The 25,961-nt window shown below is 37.9% G+C and overlaps 1 protein-coding gene across 2 annotated transcripts in view; it reads right to left on the bottom strand.

Annotated features, from left to right (window-relative positions):
• Nucleotides 1-819: 819 nt before the first annotated feature.
• Nucleotides 820-25,961, bottom strand: part of hjv (hemojuvelin BMP co-receptor) — a 39,839-nt gene continuing 14,697 nt past the window's right edge. The window contains exons 1-4 of one of the 2 annotated variants that reach the window (XM_028794132.2): nt 20,222-20,425; nt 15,949-16,115; nt 15,075-15,577; nt 820-1,782 (exon numbers count right to left, since the gene is read on the bottom strand). In XM_028794132.2, coding sequence (XP_028649965.2) covers nt 1,177-1,782; nt 15,075-15,577; nt 15,949-16,045 — 1,206 coding nt within the window. In that variant the 5' untranslated portion in view covers nt 16,046-16,115; nt 20,222-20,425 and the 3' untranslated portion in view covers nt 820-1,176. Of the gene's footprint in view, nt 1,783-15,074; nt 15,578-15,948; nt 16,116-20,221; nt 20,426-25,961 lie in introns of those variants that run through there. The other variant, XM_051922816.1, reaches the window with a different exon arrangement.

Below are 25,961 nucleotides of genomic sequence, written 5' to 3'. Positions count from 1 at the left end.
ATGTGTGAAACCATTGATTTTTGGAAAACAGTTTTTTGGATAAATATTTTGCCCTGGAACAAAAGTAAAAAAAAATATTTAGCCCTAAAAGAGTTAAGAAGAATCTGTATAAGATATTGGGACAGCTTAACTATTAGATAAACCAGCTTGACGGACTTAGTGGTCTCCCATCATTTGTCAAATTTCTTTCAACTAAACAATAATACATTCTCCTCTCACAATAGATGATAGTACAGAGGAAGCAGCAAATCTACTGGCTGGAAACCCAGAAAGACTCTTAAGTGTCTAAACATTTCAATGTGAATGTCAAGAGAGAAGAGTTGCAGTGTGGCTTAATGGCAAGAAGAGTTTGAAGTGCACCCTGAACTCAAATGTTAATAAGGACTTGAAAATGAACTAACCTTGGTGTACCAGATCAGGGTATGGAGATAATGAACAACACCTCACTGTCAAGGAGGACTACAAAAAGAAAATCGGAGGTAAAAGAGGAAGGAAGTCTTTGAGGAAAGCAGGCCAGCTGCTTCTTCTATTACAATGAGATGTGAGGCACCTTATTTATTGGGCAAAATGGTTCTTTTCCCTTTTATGTGCTTTGTAATATTCCCACTGTTGCTCTAGTGGTTATGCTGTAATTTTTTTTTGTTTGTATAGTTACTGGTGCATTTCACTTTATATCAAGTTCCATGACTCCTTTTGTAGAATAAAATGTATGTGTCACAAAGAGGTATATTTATATGTATTGGATGGAATTGTTATTTTTTTGCTTTGCCAGAAGAGTATGAAATTGTAAAACATTTCTACATTAATCTAGCAATGTGCTGTGTCATAAAATATTATATATTACAAACATCTGTTTTTCACTATGCTGGAGAAGTATTGAATCCACACCTACAGATAAATAAATGGGAAAAAAATAAAAGCATTGTTCTATTCACAAATCCCATCAAGTGGAAATCTAAAGAACAAACTTTTGCTTTATGGAAGCGTGCAATATTACAAGCGCTTAATGTTTTTTTTAATGATTCGGCATCCATAATAATCCTTTCATGGCCTTGTGTCCTGATTTGTTTAAATGGAGATGCTCTTCAACCTCTTTGAGATGCTACAAATGCAAAGGCTGATTCACAATGTCCTCCAGTAAAGAAAATCAAGGATGGCTATACGAGGATGAAAAGATTACAGAATACTGAATATCATCACAAAGAACAGCATTAAAGAGAATGCCATATGACTCGGGGAATTTTTACTAGATAGGCTGGGTAAAAGGTGTAGTTTATCCTTCTCCTGGATAAATATTCTAGCATCCTTCAAAGCCAAAGTGGCAGCAGCAGTGGCATTTATATCTCCTGTGGCCAAAACATCAAAAACACAGGCCTGAAAATAAATGTCCTCCTTTGGCAATTCTTTGCCACATTTTATCCTTGCTTCTTGTAGTGCTGATGAGGAAGGAAAGAAAGGGAGCCTCTCTAATGTTGGACAGCCGCCCATGCACAGCTGGAGGTCCTGTTCCTCTGTGGATGTATTAGCTACTTCCATGGGAATCTGAATTGCGAAGGATAGGAATGAGCCAGTCTGGCGCACAATAATAGTGGTCCCAATGTAGGCTGCCTGGATCTCAATACTCTGCCCAGCTACTTGTCCCAGAACTTTCAGGCTGTTTCCTCCCCGGCGCTCTCCTCCATTGGTGGACCCATCACTAAAAGCTGCTGGCACATTGTTTAACTCGGCCTGGTAAATCTGCTGGTCTATGCACTCTTTAAAGTCCTTGAAGATAATTGTGATCTGAAATCAAAGAGAAAAAGCAGGAGTAGTAGCAGGTAGAACACATATAACATTTTAAGGAATGTTTATAGAAGTTAATTTATAATAAAATCAACAGAGGGTATGCCTGACATCAGTGAACAAATGTGCAATAAGGAAATAAAGAAATCTTTATATAACATTAGATCTCACAACCAAAGAATTGAAATTTACATTTACGCAATACTAACCAATCGAAATCCCAAAGGGCTCTCATTTTTCAGCCAGGGTTCCTTCCCTGGCTGGGGTTGAAAGTCTTATTTCATGTCTTTATTGTTACTTTTTTGCCATTTATTTATGTTAATGTTGCTTTTGTTGATTATGTGCATTAGTCCTTGTGTTTGATCTTGTCTATAAGCTGCCTTTATTATGTTCCATGTGCTTTCTTTGTGGGTGGTTCTCCAAGAGGTGGGGCCACCTGCCAATCATCTCCAGGAACTGCCCTTAACCCTGTAAACCTGGAGGGTTTTCCACAGTGCCTAGCAGTTCTTTTCAAATGTGTCTGGTCAGTGGTGAGTTTATTTGTGCTTTTTGTGATTTAAGGACTGTTTATCCTTCTGTTTTGTTCCTTTTGATTACATTTTTGGATTCTTTGTGATATGGGAGGAAACTCAGAGGAGTAACTAGAGGAAAACACATTTAGACACAAGAAATGACCAGGTAAGGCATTCAAAAGCCCTTGACCTATGAGGTGTTGTGATTACCACTAAGCCACAGTGCCACTCCCCTAAAAAATATCAGAGCCAAAACTGGAAGCAACAAATATTCTCAATTGTTTATGACTTTTCTCAAGCTACTCACAGACTTCAATGTTTTTTGTTTGGTTCACTCACAGTAATATCAGCACATCTTGCATAAACCTTAACTTAATAAATGAAACAGTATTGACTCACCATAGTCTGCATCCAGACAAGGTGCAGAAGCAGTTAAAAAGGTAGATAGAACTTCATTTGTTCCCAGTGGGAACAAATACAGAAGCTATTTAAATAAATAAATACATACATAAATATAGATATACAGTGATCCCTCGCTATATCGCGCTTCGCCTTTCGCGGCTTCACTCTATCACGGATTTTATATGTAAGCATATTTAAATATATATCGCGGATTTTTTGCTGGTTCACGGATTTCTGCGGACAATGGGTCTTTTAATTTCTGGTACATGCTTCCTCAGTTGGTTTGCCCAGTTGATTTCATACAAGGGACGCTATTGGCAGATGGCTGAGAAGCTACCCAGCTTACTTTTCTCTGTCTCTCTTGCTCTGACTTTCTCTGATCCTGACGTAGGGGGTGTGAGCAGGGGGGCTGTTCGCACACGCTATAGTTTGAACACTCACCAGAATGACTCAAAAAGGAAGAGGATTTAAAAAGAAAGAAACTTCTGACTTGACAGTCCCAGTCACAGTGAGGCATTGTACAGGTATATTGCTGCTGGTACAAAGGAGCCCCAGTAGCATTTCTTGACACACTTCTGCTGAATAATTTGTAAGCTGAAAGTCCTCAGTGTTTTTGTGTCAGAGAGAGAATATGCAGTATTGTTCATAATGGCAATCAGTTTTGTCTTAATTCTCTCCTTTGCTACCACCTCCAGGGAGCCCAAAGCATGCCTCATAACTGGGCCTGCTCTTTTAATTAATTTTTAATTGTTGATTTGTTGGTCCTCTCTTGAAGTGATACTACCAGCCCAGCACACCACAGAGTAGAAAATTGTGCTGGCCATCACACATTTGTAGAAGATGTGAAGGACAATGCTAATTGTATTAAAGGAATACAGACTTCTAAGGAAGAAGAGCCTGCTCTGACCTTTCTTATATAGTTCCTCAGTGTTATGAGGCCAGTCCAATCTGTCACGGATGTGGTCCTGTAGGAGTGGATCACCTCTACATCCACTCCCCGAATAGTGATTAGACATAAAGTATCTTTAGTTCAATGAAAATCAATAACCAGGTTAGTAGTATGTTATTAGTAGTATTTAAGGACTTTATGGACAATTCTTAACTTGATGTTATTTTGAAGAAAGTTAGTGGATAGGATTTGCAAGCTTTGTTTGGCAGAATGACCTGTTCTCATCAAAATTTTTCAAATGTTCTAATATTCTAATATTGGTGTGCAAACCAAGAGAGGTTATACTTAAGCTGTACAATGACATTTTCAGATTTCATGTAGAAATACACTACTGGTCAAAAGTTTTATAACACCTCTGGTTTTTCCGTTTTTATGGAAATGCACACAGTTTAATATCTTAATATTTCATGAAATCAAGTCATAGAACAAATAAACAATGGTGAATTCAAAATAATTCAAGTAATCATAAAGTGTACACATTTTTGTTCAAATTTTTGATTCATCAAAGTAGCCACCTTTTGCTGATATAACATCCAAACCGTGGTAACCCTTTTGATTCAGAATGCCAGTCACTCTATGCAAGTCAAAAATTCTGCCTTCAGCAAAAGAATGCAAGGCTATCACACTTCCTCCTCCGTGTTTGACAGTTGTTGTCACACACTGAGGAACCATCCTTTCACCAACTCAATGGCGTACAAGCATCCTGCATGATGAACCAAAGATTTTCAAATTTGGTTCATCTGTCTATAAGACTTTCTTCCAGTCTGCAGTAGTCCATAGCTGGCACTTCAAGGCCCTATTTTGTCCTTTAATGAATGGCTTTCTTACTGCCACTGTTAAGTTGTGCTTGAATCTCTTGTGCTGTGAGACACATATCACATAAGACCCTCAGAAACTTGTCTTCTGATTGGGTTGTGACTTTGGGTCTGCAAGATCCCTTCCTATCAAAATATCTTCCATCCATCCATCCATTATCCAACCCGCTATATCCTAACTACAGGGTCACGGGGGTCTGCTGGAGCCAATCCCAGCCAACACAGGGCGCAAGGCAGGAAACAAACCCCGGGCAGGGCGCCAGCCCACTGCAGGGCACACACACACACCAAGCACACACTAGGGCCAATTTAGAATAGCCAATCCACCTAACCTGCATGTCTTTGAACTGTGGGAGGAAACCGGAGCACCCAGAGGAAACCCACGCAGACATGGGGAGAACATGCAAACATGCGAACCCGGGTCTCATAACTGCGAGGCAGCAGCGCTACCCACTGCGCCACCGTGCCACCCTTAAAATTTCTTCCAGTTTCCAATTGTTTTTTGATTGTGTAGGACACCGTACTCACTGACACTTTCAGTTTTTTTTGGTAATTTCTCTAAATGAAAGGGCTACACTCTGAAGGGTAGTCATGCTCTGTTTCATTTAATTTGTTATTTGCCATTATCTCTGGAATTTATACAACTTTCTAGTGTGTAGATGGTGTGTTCCAACTCTGCTTTAAGATAGACAGAGGAGTTTTTAAGTAATCAAAAGAAGTCAGAACACCTGTGCAAATTGTTTGCCTCAACTTGCAAGGCTTAATTTACTTTAATTGCTGCAGTACATTTGTAGGTTGTAACCTATTAGTTGTTCCCATTTGTAATATTTTGACATTTCCATTTTTTCACTTTTTGCTAACCTAAACTTTAAAATTAAACATCTGGCAGTTTACTGCTTACATTTTCACCATTTTAGGTTATTCATTACATCTCAGCTGATCAAATTTGAAGAAAAACTGGAAAACTGAGGTGTTCTACGACTTTTGACTAGTAATGAAAATATAGAAAAGATTATTATTAACTCTGGAGAGAGTACAGAGAAGAGAAATGTAGGAAATAGAATGGGTATGGCTTTTAGTTCCATTCCTGTTTTATTATGGAAAAGGAGAAAGGTGTAAAAGGTTTCGGCTAGGGGGAGAGGTGTGATGATTAATAGAAATACATGCTCTGCTGCTGCTTCATGTACTAGAACTTCACCATATATAGGGAAGTAATCCTGACCCTGGGTTATACTTCTTATGGTCTCACTGAGACAGATCAAAAGACCTGTATTTCTACAGATGCTAATGCACTAAAAGACACTTTCAAATAGTAAAACCCAGAATGACAAAAGTAGAAGCTTTGCTTCAGCCAGTGTAGATAATGAAGATGCTACCAGGTGGTTGTGTGTTATGATGGGAGTGCCAGAAGAATACACAGTACTCTGTGTCCTCTTCTTGTTTACACCTCTTCTCTGTTATCAATAAAGCCATCATTTTTTGAGCTTTAAAACGCCTTGGCATTATTGCAAGTTTGGAGAGATTCCAGATTGGCTCCTCTTAACAATACAGTAAGTCCAAAATGCCCCACTTGGCACAGTAATATGCTGGAAGAGCAGCACAATAAGTAACAAAGCTAAACGAGGTTCAAAATAAAATATAAAGTCAGTTTTGAATAATCAGATGATATATTTTACTCAATTCCACAATTAGCCATAAATATTTTAAATTCTGTCCTGACCCTAAAATGAATTAAGTGGGCTTGAGAATGTTATATTATTATGGCATGTTAAATATATTTATGTACAAACTGTAAAGATAAACGTGGGCTGACAGTAAACAACTGCTGCGACTTAATTTAAAATAAATATTGATGTATCATAGCTGCTGTTATGAGTCAGCATCTCCAAATTATTGTGAGAAGGTCAATGAACCAGGAGATGTCAAAACAACAACAACAACAATTTATTTATATAGCACATTTTCATACAAAAAAAGTAGCTCAAAGTGCTTTACATAATGAAGAAAAGAAAAATAAAAGACAAAGTAAGAAATTAAAATAAGACAACATTAATTAACATAGAATAAGAGTAAGGACCGATGGCCAGAGAGGACAGAAAAAAAAAAAAAAAAACTCCAGACGGCTGGAGAAAAAAATAAATTCTGCAAGGGTTCCAGGCCACAAGACCGCCCAGTCCCCTCTGGGAATTCTACCTCACATAAATGACCTCAATCAGTCCTCATTGTATTTAGGGTTCTCACGGAAGGACTTGACGATGATGGTCATGCAGACCACATCAGAATCAGGGACAAAAACAGGCAGAGGGCAGAACCAAAAAGGCAAGATGTGCAAGTAAAAAAAAAACAAAAGGGCAGAGCAGAAATCAAAGCCAAGGACTGAAAGGAATTCAGAATTCCTAATAATAGGGCTTACTAGAGGTAAATCTTTGGAGGCTTTGCTGAGAATAACCACTGTTGGATAATGAAGTCTACAAAATACAGCATATTTAAAGCATCATATCAGATGATGTCAATGACATGAATGAATTAGTCACATGACACTGCTCGGAGTGTCATGTAAACAACAAAAGCAAGATGTTAGTAAAAATAAACCTTTTCAATTCAAAATCCTCAACATACAAAATATGAATAAAACTGCCTTAAAAAATTATAGCTGCGATTTTACCTGTTCAAAGGATAAATCCATTAAAAAAGTTAACCTCTAATGATACTATAGAGTGCTGATTTTTTATCTACTGGTACATCGCGGGAATGTTTATAAGGCTAAGTCTTAAACAAGTTTCTTTAGATAAGAATGTTAGTCTTACACATCAAAACCCTGTGCAAGCATTTTTAAGTAAGTAGATGAAAAGAATTGCATATATTCCAACCTATTAAGCTTAAACAATGTCAAGTTTACCTAAATGTACAAAGTGATTGGAACAATTTACATAACGTTCTGAAGCCTGTTTGTCCAATTCAGAGTGACTGGGTACAGAGGCATTTCTCAGCGGCACTGGGTACAGAGCAGAGGCTAAAGCTGGATGGAGTGACAGTCAATCGAATAGCCCACTAACACACATTCACACTTAGAGCAGCCAATTAACCTAACATGCATGTCTTCAGGGAGATGGGAGGCACTCAGGGAAAACCCATGAAGATAAAGGGAACTTTGTAGATACCGAATTCATACCCCTTCGATAGTAGCACTAACCACTGCAACCCTTTGCCTTCCTCAAAAGAGACAAAACAAGTACTGTGTAATTACCAAAACTTATCACCAAACATATCTACCTGAAGGCTGAGAAGATAAAAAAATAAATGCAGTGGTACAAGAAATGAATTGTAGTTGATAGTCAGAAACAGGTGAGTAACCAAAGACACTACAGTAAATCTGCAGCCAAAGCCAAACCAAGAACCAAAAAACATAGTCAAAGGAGTAAAATAATGTTTCTAATAGACTGAATTTAAAAAGAAACACACACAAAACTTTTTGTTTTCATCCTTAATCATGGATAACAAATGACCCATTACACTGGTACTTAAAGCCTTTTCTCTGTGACATCAGATGCTGTTGTGTACAAAACCACTCAAAACCCAATGACAGGACTCACAAAATGGTGGCAACCACAAACAAAACAAAATTTGCTGTTGTGCTAGCATAAAAATAATAACACACACACACACACATTATATATATATATATGTATATATATATATATATATATATATATATATATATATATATATATATATATATATATATATATATATTGTGGCAGGAGGCTGGGGGCCAGACCCAGCTGGGACGCCTGGAAGGACCGGAAGGGGATCTATACGTCCCCCGGGCCATGAGGGGGCAACCGCCCTAGATAGCAAGGGGACCACGGGGAAGTAGCAGGGAGGCTCAAACCCATGGGGGCCCGTGGCTACCACCAGGGGGCACCCCAAGCTACACTTCCGACACACCTGAGAAGGTGGAGGAAGGACCTTCCAACAATGCCTGGAGTGCTTCCGGATGAGGATGCTAATGCGGCACTTCCGCCACACCAGGAAGTGCTGCCGGAAGAGCATCAGCAAGAACCTGGAACACGTTCGAGTGACTATAAAGGGTGCCGCCTTCCTACAGTTGAGGAGCTAGAGTAGGGAGCTGGAGTCGGGTGGAAGTGGACAGAGCTCAGAGGAAAGGAGTGGAGGCGGTGAACAAAGGCATTGAAAGAGGCTTGGAATGAGGGTGCTTGGTGCAGAATCACTGGGTTGTGCGGTACTTTTGTAAATAGTTGGAAATATGTATAATAAATGTGTATGTGGTTTTGAACCATCAGTGTCTGCCTGTCTGTGTCCTGGCTGGTTTCCACAATATATGAAGCACATGTCATGGACTCTTTGTATTATTTGACAGGTACTCCATAACATGTCTATGATCTGCTTCTTGAAAATGAGTGGGCATATACATTACCTGGTAGGTGACCACCCAAATAAATCAGATTGTGATTCAGACCTATGGACTTATGGAAATATATATATATAAATTGTGAAGGCTAAAAATGAGTAGCCACATATGTTTCTTGATATGATAAACCCCTGAATACACATACATTTTGAATTGAAGATTTATTACACTCATAATAATATTTTTTAAAGTTTTTTTAAAGACTTGTAACACAGAAAAATACAAAAGCAAAAAAGTTCATGAATAATTTAGTTTCTGATATCTTAATTCTAGCTTTTTCATTCCCAAACAAATACATTAACAGACACAAGAGGGCGCTCCATTTGTTTGCGATGCATCAGAACTAAAGTTATAAAGTGGTGGGGCAGTGAGCTGTATAACACAGAAGAACACAAAGCTTGAAAAAGAAATGCATACTGTAGTTGTTTCCAGATGTTTTTAGTAACCCGATGGATATGCAGACATTTCAAGACATGAAATCAGTATGTATGAATATGAAATGCTTTCAAAGCTAAAGTGGATTGATTGAATTCTGTTTTAATTTCGGCTTATTTTCGCCATGCACATTTCTACTTACTATAACTATAATATTAAAATATGAAATGCAGCATCAAAACAAATATAATGTTGCAACATAAACTGAAAAATATGATACGATACTATATATATATATATATATATATATATATATATATATATATATATATATATATACTGTATATATATATATATATATATATACTGTATATATATATATATATATATATATACTGTATATATATATATATATATATATATATATATATATATATATATATATATATATATATATATATATGTATATATATGTAGTTCATACATGGTTTTTAATGAAAGTGAATGGACACAGTGAGGCTGGCTGGTTTGGTTCTTTCTCTGTAGAACCCATAGTAATAGGAGTAGTTTTAATTAGGCCATTTTGATGTTGGGGACAAAGGGGGATTTTGTCCTTAATTATTATGCAGTAACTAGGCCTGACCACATTCTTTGGTTGTTTGGATCTGATAAGTTTTTTGCAACTGGGTCATAGATTAAGTTAAAATTTGTCCTGTAGATTGGCTTGATGAAAATTCAAAATTAAATTAAGAATATCAGTGGGATATCAAAGAGGATGGCAGAAATAAACCTCATGTAAAGTTAATAACAATGACAAAGAAAAATAAAAACTTAAGAATAATAAAAGTTGCAAAAGAACAATCGGCACTAGTTACTTTCCATGCCCTGGTGAGGCCTCGTACTGTATACTGTTTGTGTGCAGTTTTTGTCTCCAAGCTACAAAAAGGACAAAGCAGCTACTAGAAAAAAGAGCGACTAAGCAGATTAATTTACTTTTACAGTTCACTACTTTATCCAAGGCAACTGACAACATTTATGATACAATTGGTTACATTTCTTTTGGTTTTGCACCTGGGTGGTCTCGTGGCCTCAGAACCCCTGCAGATTTTGTTTTTTTCTACAGCCCTTTGGAGTTTTTTTTTGTTTTTTTCTATCCTCCTGGCCATCGGACCTTATTTTGTTCTTTGTTGCTTAGTGTTGTCTAATCTTATTTTTAGTTTTTATTTTTTCTTTCTTCACCTTGTAAAGCGCTTTGAGCTACATCAAAACGTGCTATATAAATAAATGCTGTTGTTGACCTGCTCATGGTCACATGGCATCAGCAGCAGGATTTGAACCCACAACTGCAGGATTTGAAGTCCACGGCCTTAACCACTCACCACACTGCTCTGGACTGATCCCAGGAATACGAGGGTGAATTATGAAGAAAGATTAAAAGAGCTGAGCTTTTTCAGTTTAAGCAAAAGAAGATTAAGAGATGACATGATTGAAGTGTTTAAAATTATGAAGGGAATTAGTACAGTGGATCGAGACTGTTATTTTAAAATGAGTTCATCTAGAACACTGGGACACAGTTGGAAACTTGTTAAGGGTAAATTTCACACATTAGGAAGTTTTTCTTTATACAGAGAACTATAGACACTTGGAATAAGATACCAAGTAATGTGGTAGACAGTAAAACTTTAGGGACATTCAAAACCTGACTTGATGTTTTTTTAGAAGAATTAAGTGGAGAGGACTGGCGAGCTTTGTTGGGCCAATTGGCCTGTTGTCATCTAGATTGCTCTAATAATATATTCCATGAGGAGAAATTTGCAAAGCTGTGTCATCTATGTCTGATGTAGTTGATGCAGAAGTGGTGTGTGGCTTGTAATGGTGCAACACTTGAAAACAGGCCATTGGTCTGTTTCAGATAACTGTAAAGTTTTGCTGTTAATGGAAAAGCAGCATTATTTTGTGTCCAAACAGTTTGATGATGGGTTGGAAAAGCAGATCAGAGCAAGAGGGATCAAATATGTGGAACCAAATTACTCAAAGGATGTAACTTTTCACATTTTCTGATATCTTCAAAAGTCATTCTGCTACAGACTAAATATCTCAAAGTGTATTTCAAGATCTCTAAGATATATTTTAAAATATTTAAAAAAAAACAGGAAGCTATTTAAAGATATCTGAATACCATTTATCTAAAACACACTTAAATGTAATTCAAATGCACTCCCAGATATTGTGACTTTGCCTCTTGCCAGTAATGATATATCAGAAATACATTTCTTAATGTCTTGAATATTTTGGGGCATCACAACTGCATTTCAAGATATCTTAAAATAAAATAAAACTAAATTTTATATGATTTTTAGTGACCTGAAAATAAACTTTAGGTATTTTAAAATGCAAGTTCAGTACACAGGAATCTATATTTGAGTTTTCTGAAAATATTATCTGAGTTATGTTCAAGTACATTTGAGAGATATCAAAATGCACTGTGGATATCTTTAAATGTGCAAGAACACATTTTGTAAAGCTGTACTGCATTTTAAGATATCTGATATTTATTTGGATATATCTCTAAATGTTAACTTACATAGCTTACCATACACTTGTTTTCACATACAGGTTATCTTTAAGTGCAGTTACACCTGGGCCTGAATATTCTACTGAGGTAAATGTGGCAGAAAATCACTACGAACTCTATGAAGAGTGTGTCTTATCAAGATCATGGAGCTAGCAGCAAAATGTTTTTGTGAATATCAGAGCAGAAAATCCAGTTTGAGAGATAGTGACGCATCAATACCTTAAGAAACGGCATACACACTAAACTTTCTTTTAGTTCCAGATAACACATAGGTGCGTACACTTCTCCCCTTCATCTCCTCCTCCTCCTCCTCCTTTTCCTTTTCCCATTACAGTCTTAAGCTCCAGTAAGTACTAGAACCTTACATCCATTGCTAACCTGTTACACTCTACGTATTTTTTTGTAAACCTGTCTCAACAAATTCAGGCCATGTTTTTTAAATTTCTCATGTTTTTTTCCACAGGGTTTCAGGTAATGAGAGCGCAGAAACAGAAGTAAGGAGCACATCAGGGAATCCAAGTTGTTTTCTATGAATTCAAAAAAAGTTGTGATTTTTAATATATTTTTGTTTGCTATGGTGCTGGAGAGTAAAGAAGTATGGTATGATGGTTGAACATGGAAGTTAAGTATTTCACTCTACTTTATACACATGACAATATTTCTACTGTTGGTACTGCTGCTAATGCCTCTTTAATGACTGAACCTCAAAGCTGGTTCAGCTCAAATCTGAGGATGAATACAGTCTCTCCTGCACTTTACAAAATTTCTGTAAAGAAAAAAAAATACACTTACATGGATTTAGCCGCAGAATTTCACTGCCTTTGCAATGTAATGCAATTTTTTAAGGCAGTTTTACATGTTTGTTACTGTACTATCAGAGAGAGAGGAATGGAATTAACACAGATTATTAGCACCATCTGTTGTCTAACTTGTATATAGCTAGGAAAAACTTGAATAATTCAACTGTGCTACATTTTCAAGAACATAAAATAACATCACATCAGAGTCTCAGACCCACTGAACCCAATCCACAATCACAGGAGAAGAGCCCATCTGAGCAGCACTGGACAAGGCAGCAGTATTTCACATGGCCCACACATGCACACATCCACCAGGGGTTAGTTTGAAATCTCAAGTCAAGCTAACCTGCACTCCTTTGACAGAGTGGGAGAAAAACGCACACAGGCAACAACCAGGCTACAGATTTAAACCTTGGAGCCATGAAGCAGAATCGCTAACCATTGCACTATAGTGTCACCTGCATTTGTAAGAGGTGACATAAGAACGGACTCAATATTCTGGCGTCATCTGTTTAAGTTATTATTCTTTAACTAGTAGTGGCCAAAATTAGGTTTACATTTTAAAATAAAGTGTTTCCCAAAGATTTGTTGTTTGTTGTTATATTACTATTACTATTTTAATATCCTAAGGATAATACAACCACCATTTTACATACATGAAGGGATACTTTTTTGCACATATTTAGTGGGCTCTACCACATGTTTGGGTAGATCTTTCAGCTGCATTACACTGCTATTAATGACTTACTTTTTTCTTTTAAATTCCAAGTATTGTTGATACAGAGTATTGATAGATAAACAGAGGTTTCTTTTATATATGACCATGTAAAGTTCTCTGTTAGAGAGCACAAGTCATGTAATCTAGTGTGTATGTATAAATATATACATATATATATATATATATATATATATATATATATATATATATATATATATAATTTTCTAGTATGTTTTAGTATAAATATAATTAATTTTATATAATATGTAAAGGGATAAGTGTTTATGTCTGTGTATCTGTTTGTCCATCCAGTTGCCATGTCTCTTGTCATTCCAACAGATGGCACATCACAAACATTTCTAGTACTTCATTTTATTGCTACAAATATTTGCAATGTGCCATCTGTTGGAATTACAAATGTAATGCATTTTATTACTATATTCATTACAAAATACATTCCAATAGATAGTGAACTGCAAATGTAACCCTTAAGGGTTACGTTTAAAATGAGAAACATTTTCTTCCTTTAAACTTCCTACATATGGTGCTCTCTTGGCTGCATATAAAGAAGCTTTGGACATTGTTGTGCTGGAAAGGCCCCAGGGTTGCATAGGTTCCCATCTAATGTGAATTTCCTATTGGGATTAATAAAGTATCTATCTATCTATCTATCTATCTATCTATCTATCTATCTATCTATCTATCTATCTATCTATCTATCTATCTATCTATCTATCTATCTATCTATCTATCTATCTATCTATCTATCTAATCTAATTTCTGCATTTTGGAAACAAATGGTTATTTATATCTCCTGTAATGTTGTTTTTGATTTAATAAACAAGTTGATCCATAATAAAGATTCTAAAGTTTGTAAATAATAATAATGATAATAATTCTTTAAATTTATGTAGAGTTTTTCTCATTACTCAAGGCACTTTACATAGTGAGTGGGGAGCCACTTCAGTCCCCACTACTGTGCAGCATCCACCTAGATGATGTAATGGCAGCAATTTTGTGCCAGAACGCTCAACTTACAGTTTGAAGCACTATTTAAAAAAACATTAAACTACTGAACTGTTAAACAATAAGCTGCATATTTTTCAAGTCAAAACTATTTTTCAGTCAGGGTTTGCACTGATTTGCCACTGAAAATGGCATTATACAGTGACTCATTTTTGAAAAGCATCATACCCGTTCAAAAAGTACCATGGTATTTAAGTAGCTTTAAAATTGCCAGTCACAAAGGATAAATATTAAAGTAAAATAGTTATTTGTTTATTTTGACCATTTTTGAAAAATATTGCACCATTCAAAATAATCCTGCATCATTATGAGGGTGAATATGAATGTGAGAGCAGGTGGGCCATCTGATGGACTGGCATCCAACCCTGTGTCACTTCCAACCTTGTGCCCAGTGTTGGGACAGTGTCCTGCACCTGTATTAATATATTTAAAGTCTTTTGATTGGCCTAGAGTTATAAAAGAAAACAGGAGCTGGAGAGGATTGTAAACTCTCTTGCAGGTGGCAGAAAAACAATCGGTAAACCCAGAAGTCCTAATCGCTGGAAAATTTGCATTCAACTGCTTAGTTTGAGTAACATACAATGATCAGAAGCTCAACACAATAAAACATAATTTGATCATTATTTTAGTTAATACAGATTTCATTTTTTTCCTTCCTGCCTTTCACTACTTACATGCCTTACTTTACCTTAGTTAGAGCCGTAGCATTTGAACCTTTGGTCACTGGTGTGCTTGTGGCTTGCACATATAAGTAGTTGTTGTCAATGAGTGGCCAAGCTCCATGTACCCGGCATGTCTGGAAGTCATCTTGAAAAGTCCTGATATGAGGATCCCCAAAGACTCCACAATGGACAAAGCTGGGAAGTCGTCCCTCTCGCCTTTGAAAGCTTTTGTTGTAGCTGCAAGTATCCAATGCTGGGTGGCCTTCATGCCTGGACATAGGAGCCTGAGGCCTTGGACGGGAGGTGGGTCCTGTCTGTGGGCACCGATGTTGAATCATGAGGTCTTCTATGCCCTGAACAGCAGAATGATAGGAGAGGTCCCCCCAGCAGGCACGGGACGTGAGTCGAGTACAAAGAGAATAGGCACGTAATGCACTGCAGTAGTCGTCGTTGCCAACTGCCCCACCACCAGGTTCAGTGGCCGCCACAAATTCAGAATTACATCGCAGTATCCTGCACTTCGCAGTGGCTGAAAAAGAAAAATCAGTAGTGTTTAGTTTGTATTCATGGAGATAAAAAGAAAATAAATGAGTTGATGGCAGAAGGTTAGTTGAACTTGAATTCTTGCAAAGACTGCCAATACATAAATAAAAATTGTAAATTATGTCACACACGCGCAAATGGAAGGGAATTCCTTTTGCCCTCAGACCAGCAGATCCTTGGTGCAAAGAGCCCTGATGTCATTTCCACTTCCACCTATCTTGGACTCACTCCTTCCTCCGGGGCCAACTTAAATAGGATGCCACAGGAAGATCTCAGTTGAAAGACCTGTGCCTGAGAAGACATTACAGAACCTTGACCTTGGTGGTGTCATTTATCTAATACAGAAAACTGCAGTACCTTGTTTGAAAAAGATAATCGTAAGAAGCAGGAAAATGACAGAAGAGTTTCTCTCAGGTTGTTGTGTGTTACTGTTGCTGTCACCCAGTTTCCCCATTCCAGTCCATCCAGCTCAAAGCCGTTTTGTTAGAAGCCCCAACATGCCATACTGTGCTCTAAACTGGCAGCTGAAAAACAAACAACACAATAGGGTGAGATAAACATGTGCAAAAACAAATATAATATGGAAAGAATATCACATAAAACATGTCAAGCATGTGGACCCAATACCAGTTCTAAAGGATGCTGGTACTTGTTTCCCCTTCAATCGATTAAACTGGAGGTTTTGTTCTTTTGCTCTCTCATTTGCTTCTGAAACTTGTTCACCTGGCAGACAAAATATTGTCAAGCTTCTCTTTTCTTGTTCTTCAGTGTGTTCTTGCATGATATCCATCGATCTTCTAATGTTTATTTCTGAAATTTTTAGCCATCTACTGCTATGACCAGGGCCATCTTAATGCATGAGCACTCTGGGCAGTTGCCCAACCAGCACAGGGGCCCCGTGCTAATCTATGTATGTTGTGACTTGCTGAGTGGTTGTGTAGGTAGAGTCCCAATGCACTGCTTTGCTCGGGGGCCTGTAATGCTGTTAAGACAGCCCTGGCTATGACCATAAGTTTTCTTTGTAGTGAGCCTTTGTTTTTCATTATTTAACCAAAATATTGTATTTTCCACTTATTTACAGATCAAGAATATCAGCATGTTTTCATTCCAGCCAATAACATAACATACAGTATATTCACTTAGTCCAGAGTGTATCCAATTCCAACTTATTTCATTGTCACACATTACCGATTGTGTGTGTTTTACTTTTATATGGAATTTTTAAAAAGCATTGGCTCAGGGATTATATTTATAAAGATATTTGGTGGGATTTACTTTAAATGTATGTGCTACAGACTTAAGATGAAGAAGAAAAATCTTCTTAAGTGTAGAAAAATGCTGATTCTTGTCAAAGCCATTACTGCATAGCATTGATACTGTTGAATCTCTGACCTTTCTCGCTTATTACTTCATATACCTAAGTCCTTAATTGTGTCATTCTTCATGACCAGAAGACAATATTATAAGACAGTCAACAGATGACTGGCTAGCTTGTTACACTTTGTAATATATGCCGATATATATGCCTATATCATCAGCTCTCTGGTAGAAAGGTAGAAAGCAATATGAGAAAAAAAGTGGAAAATTAAAGAATGCTAATCCAGTTCACTCTAAAAATAGTATATATATATATATATATTTTTTTTTTTGAGGGGCTGGGGGCGGTACCCAGCCAGGACGCCTGGAAGGACCGGAAGAGGAATTATGCCTCCTCCGGACCACAAGGGGGCAGCCGCCCTGGTTGGTATGGAGACCACGGAACCAAGCATGGAAGCCCAGCCCTATAGGGGCCCGTGGTCACCGCCAGGGTGTGCCCGGATGCCTGAAAAGCCCTGGACGTCAGCACTTCCACCACACATGGAGGTGCTGGCGGAAGGATTACCAGGGACACCCAGAGGGCTTCTGGGTGCTTAACCGGCACTTCCGCTACACCAGGAAGTGCCGGCGGGAGTTCTTCGGGAGACACCTGGAGCATGTGCAGGTGAACATAAAAGGGGCCACCTCCCTCCATTCATCAGCTGGAGTCGGGTGGAAGTGGACGTAGCTCAGAGGAGAGGAGTGGAGGCGGTCAGAAAGAGAGGCATTGGAGAAAGGGGCCTGGACTGAGGGTGATTGGTGCAGGGGCACTGGGTTGTGTGTGCGCACTTGTAAATAGCGAAATGTATAATAAATGTGTGTTTGGGTGTAAATCATCGGTGTCTGCCTGTCTGTGTCCGGGCTGTATCCCACTATATATCAATCACAGAATATCATAATATAGCATAAAGTACTGTGTTCTAATTTAGGGTTTTGAGGAGCCAAAGTGCAGAATGCAGTACAGAAACTGATACTGAGAAGACTGTCAGTTCATCATAGGGCCCACTCACTCATAAACCCATGCCAGGACAATTTAGAATCCACAATTAACCTAATAAACAGTTTTGGAATATAGGTGGCCAATCCACCTAAACTTCATGTTTTTGGACAGTAGGAGGAAACCCGAGCAACCGGAGGAAACCCACACACAGATACAGGGAGAACAGACAAGCTCCACACAGGGAGGATCTGGGACGCAACTCCTGGTCTCCTTAGTGTGAGGCAGCAGCGCTACCTCTGTGCCACCCATACATTCATATGTTGTAAACAACATTAAAACAAAAAACAAAATGCCTAAAGACTTTATTAAGAACATAACCCTAAACACTGCAGAAAATACAAGTCAAGAGAAATTCCCAAACCTGCAACTAAAAAAGCATCACTTTCAAGTTTATCTGTGTTCATGTACTAAGCCTTAGTCTGTACAAGTCAAGATTAGAAGTGAGTTGAACAAAGCAGTTTCTCAGCTTGAGGTTGATTCAGGATATCTGACACAAGTATATATTATACAAATTATTTTGGCTCTTCTCTAAAACATGTTATTTTCTAATCTTTGCGACTCTGAAAATAACACCTAGTCATGATTACATTCCTCCTGCCTATTTCAGTCATAACAATTAGTAATATACTAAGCTCAATGTTTTGGATATATGCTTTTCCTGGCAGTGCTCTTAACATTAGTTAAACAAATGCTACTTTATCATAAGAGTTCAGCATACTGAAAAAATTATGTGAAGTTCACAGCAAACTGAAAGAAAGACATTTTTGTCTGCCCAGTAAAAGCCTAAATAAACATCACAACGACTTTCCTGTTCATTTTGCTCACATACGCTTAGATGTCTTAAGCAGATAAAGTGCTAAATGAAGTAGTATAGATATGACCATGTAAAAGTAGTATCTCGTGCAAATAGTACTATAAGAACTTGAGACCTCAGTCTGGGAATCTGGCATAAAGAGCCAGGAAGTGCTTGTCATTAAAAATAATGGAACAATAAAATGCATCTCTCCCAGAACGTCAAAGGTAGAACTCTGGTACTTATCAAGCATGATCAGGTCATAATCCCCTCAACTGGCTCAGTTCTGCATGTTTCATAATGATCTTTAGGTCCTTGATAAACCCTTACAGGACATACCATATTCTTTAAAATAAAAGTAAAACTTTATAGACTTTCATCTGTTCTGCAGAGTGGAAAAAATACCCTCCTCAAATATAAATTCACTTCACTTTCCCACGTTATCTCTCACTTTGTCTTTTTCAGTGTTTGCCAATGAAATTTCATGAATGCAAGCACTGTGATTCAAGCAAAAGTCCAGACAGTTCTTTGCTGAATTGCAAAACTGTCTGCATTTAGGATGTAGCATTTGATTTCTTCCCTTTTCTGACATTGTTGATGTGTAGTAATGTACAGCAAATGTATTAATGCATTGAAGCAGGCAGATTTCAATTACTTTAAACATTATCATATAATATGTACAGTACATGATCATTATTGAAAAAAATTGCAGTTTCATTACTATTTCCTCAATTATGTTTGTCCATAAAAAATGTTTCTAAAATTATTATTACACTATATACAATTGCTAAGTCTGCTGTCTCTCTCTCTCTCTCTGTCTCTCCAACAGCAACCAAAATAACTCATGAGATCAGTGCAAGTCAGCTTAGGTAGTTTACCATTAAATACTTGATGGACTTGAAGGAGACGCACCTTAATGGATCTGCAGATTTAGTTGCTCATAAACACATAGCAAAGCAAGCTGCTAGAATGCTGATCCTCTCATTGAAACTGCAAACCCATCTTAATCGATGCTGTGTTTCCACGTCAGGAGGATCGGCATCACATCTTAAAGCAGTGAACTCTTAAAACAGGTAGTACGTTGTTGGAGGCTGGCACAGCGGCCCAGTGCTAACTATTACTGCTTCATGGTGTTTCTAGATGTTGTCGGCACATGTCTGAGTTTTTCTCTAGGTACTTTGATTTTTCTCCCACTCCCCAAAGGTTAGATTAACTGACTACTTGGGCCCGGGAGGTTGTCCACAGCTGGTTTCTGCCTTACACCTAATCTCTAGGCTCTAGCCTCCTTGGTTATATTTTTAGCCAATAGCACATTTTTTAAAAATTGAGAGACTTTTTAATAAGTAAATATGTCATTTAAAGCAATATTAAGTTTCAAATAAAACAAGCTCTCTTCTGTGGCTTGGCTTAGTAACTTTACATCTAAAAACTGAAAAGCTTAACATTAACTGTTTTAAAAAGAACACTGACATTTGCCTTACCGTGGTGCATGTTAAAGCGTTATACACTCTTTGAGACCAACAATGCCTTGAGAACGTCTTCAGTAATGTCCAGACAATTCAGCGTATGTTTGCTAAGTAGGTGCATTCTTTGCCACTTAAGGTCCTGTCTCAATTTAAAAGTCATCATGTCACTTTCAAGCAAAAATGGAGATGTGACACCCTGGGGTGAAGTGCAATGTTCAATCTGAACCTGGCTGCTTTATTTATTTATTTAGTTTTGTTTGCATTTCGCAGAGTCAGGTCATTACAAAAACCAAAGGTTACAGATTGCAGGGGACAGTGCTAAGGACCATCCAATCACAAAGGGACTCAAAAGAGAGAGTACCGTCTGTAAATGAATGTTAACAGTAACATCTGAACAGAATGAAAGATGGGATTAAACATTCAGACTTCTTTTCTGTCTGTAGCCCAGTCAATGAACCTGTTATTGAGATATATTCTTATTTAACAGATGAGTGAAATTCAACATTGAAACACCTGTTTCCACTCCGGTTGTTCAGTAAATAAATAATCAATTGCTAGTATTGTGAAAATATACAAAAATAAAATCTAAGGATGCAGGTTGGTGCAGTGTTTAATCAATTAACGGCTCAAGCACTTCTAATTTGGAGTTTGCTCACGGTCCATGGGAGTTTTCTCAATTTACTCTTACTGTCCTGTCCTCAAATATCTTTGATGTCCAAAACATGAAAATCAAAACCAGGAGAAGTGGCACCACTCACACTGGGCCAGGTCCTGCGCTCACCATAAATGACTAAATACCAACTGCACTTCATGAACCAAGCAACCCTGTTATCCCATACACTCCACAAAATAGCTAGAGGTGCACATTGATGTGCCTTGGTCTAGTTTTATAAAAAAAAAAAAGTTTTGTTGGCCAGGTCTGTACTCTTCCTTAATCTAAATTTTGGCTAGAATCTAATTTCCAGCACCCCAGCATAAGGTTTCCTTGGGAGACTTGATAATCAGAATACATCATCTTTCACTCTGATTCAAAATGTCTGCCAAACCACAGATACTGTGTGTTCCCTTCATGCATTTCAGTCACCTACTTCACAAAGTTTAAATGGGCCATGATCAAAAAACAGCTCTATTGTTGTGTTCTTGAACGGATCCATTCACTTTTTATGTCCACAACTTCCCTCCAGATTCAGGGGTAACAAACTTGGAAAAGAGAGTCTGCAAGCTGTTCCCTTGGCACCATGACTGCTTGTTTGGAGTTCCTGGGAGCACCTGGCCCATGTGAGTCAGTTTGTTTCCAAACAAAGATCAGTCAAGATCTCAGCACCTCTCTTTATCTGAACATCCAGAGAAAAGCCAAGCAAAATGACACCTTTTATTGGCTAACTAGAAAGATTACAATATGCAAGCTTTCGAGGCAACTCAGGCCCCTTCTTCAGGCAAGATGTAAAACATCTTGCCTGATGAAGGGGCCTGAGTTGCCTTGAAAGCTTGCATATTGTAATCTTTCTAGTTAGCCAATAAAAGGTGTCATTTTGCTTGGCTTTTGTCTACATTCATAATGGCTAACACGGTACAACACTCTAGTCTGAACATCCAGAAAATTCACCTAGAAAATGCAGCATAAGATCAGGTTGTACAAGTATAAAGTCTTGGCCTATGGTGGTCTGGTATTATTATGAAGAAACCCAGACATGTACAGGGTGGCTCATAAAAAAGTGGCCTGCATCTAAGGAGGCCAAGTAATCTAAAAGCAATCTGAATCATGAGGCCTATGCAAGCAAGTAACAGTCAGGTATTTGTCTCTGCAGTTTTATTACTTTAAGGTAACCTTTTCGTCCACTAACTCAAATTCTGTATATACAGAACATCACTGTGTCACTATGCCTATTCACAGCTGAGAGAGAACAAAACAGACACATCTCTCAACCATAAAGTGTGGTTCTACAGCCAATGTTTTATTGTTTGTGAATCCAGCTATATCTATTCCATAATTTTCAATGTTCTGAGCATATTGTGACTCTTTCCTTCCAACAGCAGTACTAATTTCAGAGCCAGTATCTATTTTTCTAAATTCAAACCCTGTACATGCCTCACAAGGTTGAGCCCAACAGGACTATATGATTTACCCAGCCATGAAGCTCTTTCTACAAACCACAATCCTCAGACTTGGGCCAATAGTAAGGTTACTAGGATTTTATGTGAATTGTCACAGAAGTTAATTTTAGATCATTCTTTGAATGTTCAGTTCCCAGCACCCCAAATTAACAAAGGTAACACAACTGTAACTGGAAGTCTGCTGCCAACAAAGCTCTATGGATCACTGGGTTTCACAAGCACTTTCTCTATCCTGAGGTCACAATCCTAGGATGTAAGAAAATCTTTATAAATTTAAATATAACTAAAATTGGTATCACCCACAAATGGAATCCAACAGCCTTTAAGTTTTAAGTAAATGTAAATACCCCTTAATTGAAAATTAATTTTTTGGCAAATATATGAGAAAATGAAAAATAAAAAATCAGGAGTGGTGTCCCCTAGACTTTTTTTGTATATTGATATGGGGATGGATATTTGAGGAGTAAACCTGAAGACAATGATTATATTTTTATATTATGTACATTAAAAAACCATCAACAGAAAATCAAATAAAATTAATAATATATTGAACAATTATTATAAAAGTAAAGTTGAATAAATCAGACTCTGTAGGTGCATGAATTAAAAAGTACCACTTCCGGTTAGTGGAAATAGCCCAAAAGTTGATAGAAATCTACGTTTTGTACCTAATACTTGTATGCAAAATTTGGTTGGTCTAACTGAAAGCGTACTCAAGTTACCGTGTTTACATACACACACACAAACACACACAGACAGACACATAGACATAATTCCACAAATGGAAGGTCTAAAACGTCGAGATTCATTAGAATCTCAAAATCGAACTTTTGGAGTATAACAATATTTTCCCTACAAGAAAGTACGTCGGACTCGGGGAGGACTAAAATGTCGAGATTCATCAAAATCTCAAAATTGAATTTTTGGAAAATTACAATACTTTCCCTGTACTTCATATACGAGAAGTAAAAACATACAGTAATCCACAAACACAGAATCTCACTTGTGTGATATGCATGAAAGGTTGATTTAGGTGATCTATTGTAGTACTCTGAGCTCATCTTTAGCATCGAACTGTCTAAATGATGAAGGTGCTTCTAATAACTTTTATCTCATTGCTTTTATTCTGTTTAGCAGCTTCCTATCTGATAGGAAAATGAGAACTATGGTGGAGTAATTCCACATGAAATGGAACTTGATCACATCCATTAATAAGACCTTACTGATTTCACATGCACATTAAACACAACTTACCAGAGCTACTGTCCTTAAGTGCCCCACCTCCAGGTCAACTTCTGCCAGCTAGATCTTGGAACACTAGGAATAATCTTGGCTTCCACCTTTAATCCAGCGTGACCTAACACAACCTGAGGCCCCATTTTTGTATCATATTGCTGCCAATATCCAGGGCATGGCTAGTCACTGAGAGCACAACAAAAGCAGCTACGAGAACTTGAATAAAGGATGAACGTTTCCTGTAATTTTTTTTTAGGATTTTTCTTAGGTGGTATTGCACCTGTTCCTTACAATATAAAAGTAATATGGGTTTTGTATAATAAACATATAGCAGGAACTCACCAGAGTAAAGAATATAAGATGACTAGGCCATATATTCACCTGGGTTTGAAATCTGCCTGCTATTGTACATTCTTCCCGTGTCTGCTTAGATTTTACTACAGGTACCCACTTTTCAAAATGTATGTTAAGTTAATTGCTCATTTTAAACCTTCTCTGTGTTAGAGTGTGACTGTATACTGTGATGGACTAGTTTACTTCACACTGTTTGTCTGATGCTACTGCCATAGGCTACAGGGTGATCTACATTGCATTAAGCAGGTTTCAAAATGTTATGTTATGAAGTTTCAAATAACATACTATTTTAGAATTGTCATGTCATGTCATTGTCTAACCTGCTTAATCCAGACCAGGGTCGTTGGTGGTGGGGATCTGTGGCCTATCCCTTCTACCCTAGGTTCCAAGGCAGGAACAAACCTCTGGGCACTAGCTTAAGGTCTGACAATGGCCCTGAGGATTTCATCCCAGTACCTAACATTGTCTAGCACGTGGAGGTCTGTGCAACTCTCCAAGAATATACCCCCCTAGACCACCACTGACCTACTGCCAAACTGGTCAAGCTGGATGATGTTGCAGGCTGCATAAGGTTCACCATGGTGTCTCCAGACTCTTCCACGTCTGTCACATGTGTTCAGTGAGAACCTGCTGTCATATATGAAGCAAACAGGGAACCAATGGCAGAGCTATCAATTGTGGTATTCTCTGGCAAATGCCAATCGAGCTGCACGGTGATGGGCTGTGAGCACAGGTTCCACTAGAGGATGTCGGTCCATCATGCCACTCTCATGGAGTCTGTTTCTGAGAGTTTTTGTTAGAAACATGCACACCAGTAGCCAGATGGAGGTCATTTTGTAGGGATCTGGCTGTTTTTCCTCACATAAAGGAGCAGATACCTGTCTTGCTGCTAGTTTTATGCCATTCTCCAGCCTGTCCAGTGCTCCTTGTGTAATAACCCATCTCCTGGTATCTTCTCTAAGCTCTTGAGATTGTTCTGGGAGACACAGCAAACCTTCTTGTGATTACATGTATGGATGTGCCATCCTGGAGGAGCTGGATTATCTGTGTAACCTGAATCAGCTGCAGGTACCGCCTTGTGCTAGCAGTAGTGACAAGGACACTAGCAAAATGGAAAACTAGAGAAGAATCAGTCAGGAAGGATAAGTGGAGAGCAGTTGTCTGTGGCCATCACCTCCAAAACCATCCACTTTTTAACTTAGTGTTAGACTGTAATGATTAAATGTTCCCTTAATTTTTTTTGAGAAGTGTATTTTATCCATGGTGGCATGGTGAAGACGTGGTAGCACTGCTGCCTCACAATATGTAGACCAAGGTTCGCATCCTGAGTGCTCCCTGCTTGGATCTTGTATGTTCTTCCTGTGCCCACATAGGTTTCCTCTAACCAACCAAAGACCTGCCAGTTAGGTGAATTGGGAATGGTAGATTGGCCTATGTATGTGTTCACCCTGGAATGGACTGGCACCATGTCCAGGTGTTGTTCTCACCTTGTGCCTGATGATTGCTGTGGTAGGTTTTGGCTTCCCTGCAAACCTGCCCTGAATAAGTGGGTCAAGAACACTGATATGTCATCTGTCGGTCACAAAGTAAGTGAGTGGCATGAAGCTGAAGTGCCATGCTATGCTAGACTGTGAAGTGTTTCTAAATGTTTGATTTTATGAAGTTTGCTCAATTTTTCAGCCCAGTTCAAGTCCAGAGATTTAGACTGCATAATACATGTTGGAGTTGGTATGTCAGCAACCCTGACTTCTAAAATTAGTGGGACCTTTAGGCAGGGCTTTCCAATATTGTAGTCTATCCAAGGTCCTAAAATAGTAGTCACAGACGCTGAAGAAACAGTAGACAAGAAGAAAATATTACATACTACAATTTATTGATAGTATTTCTGCAAATAATACCTTAGAGGAATATCATACACAAACAGAAATGTGAGTTATTTTATTAAAAGTTTCTCACATTCATTTACAGCATGTTGCTACTTTTATATTGTGCTACAAAAATGGCAGCCATTGTACAGTACAAATATTGAATTTAAACATTTGGTAAAGAT

Source organism: Erpetoichthys calabaricus, chromosome 2, assembly GCF_900747795.2.
Source record: "Erpetoichthys calabaricus chromosome 2, fErpCal1.3, whole genome shotgun sequence".
Classification (NCBI taxonomy): domain Eukaryota; kingdom Metazoa; phylum Chordata; class Cladistia; order Polypteriformes; family Polypteridae; genus Erpetoichthys; species Erpetoichthys calabaricus.
This window is presented reverse-complemented; position numbering and strand designations above follow the sequence as displayed.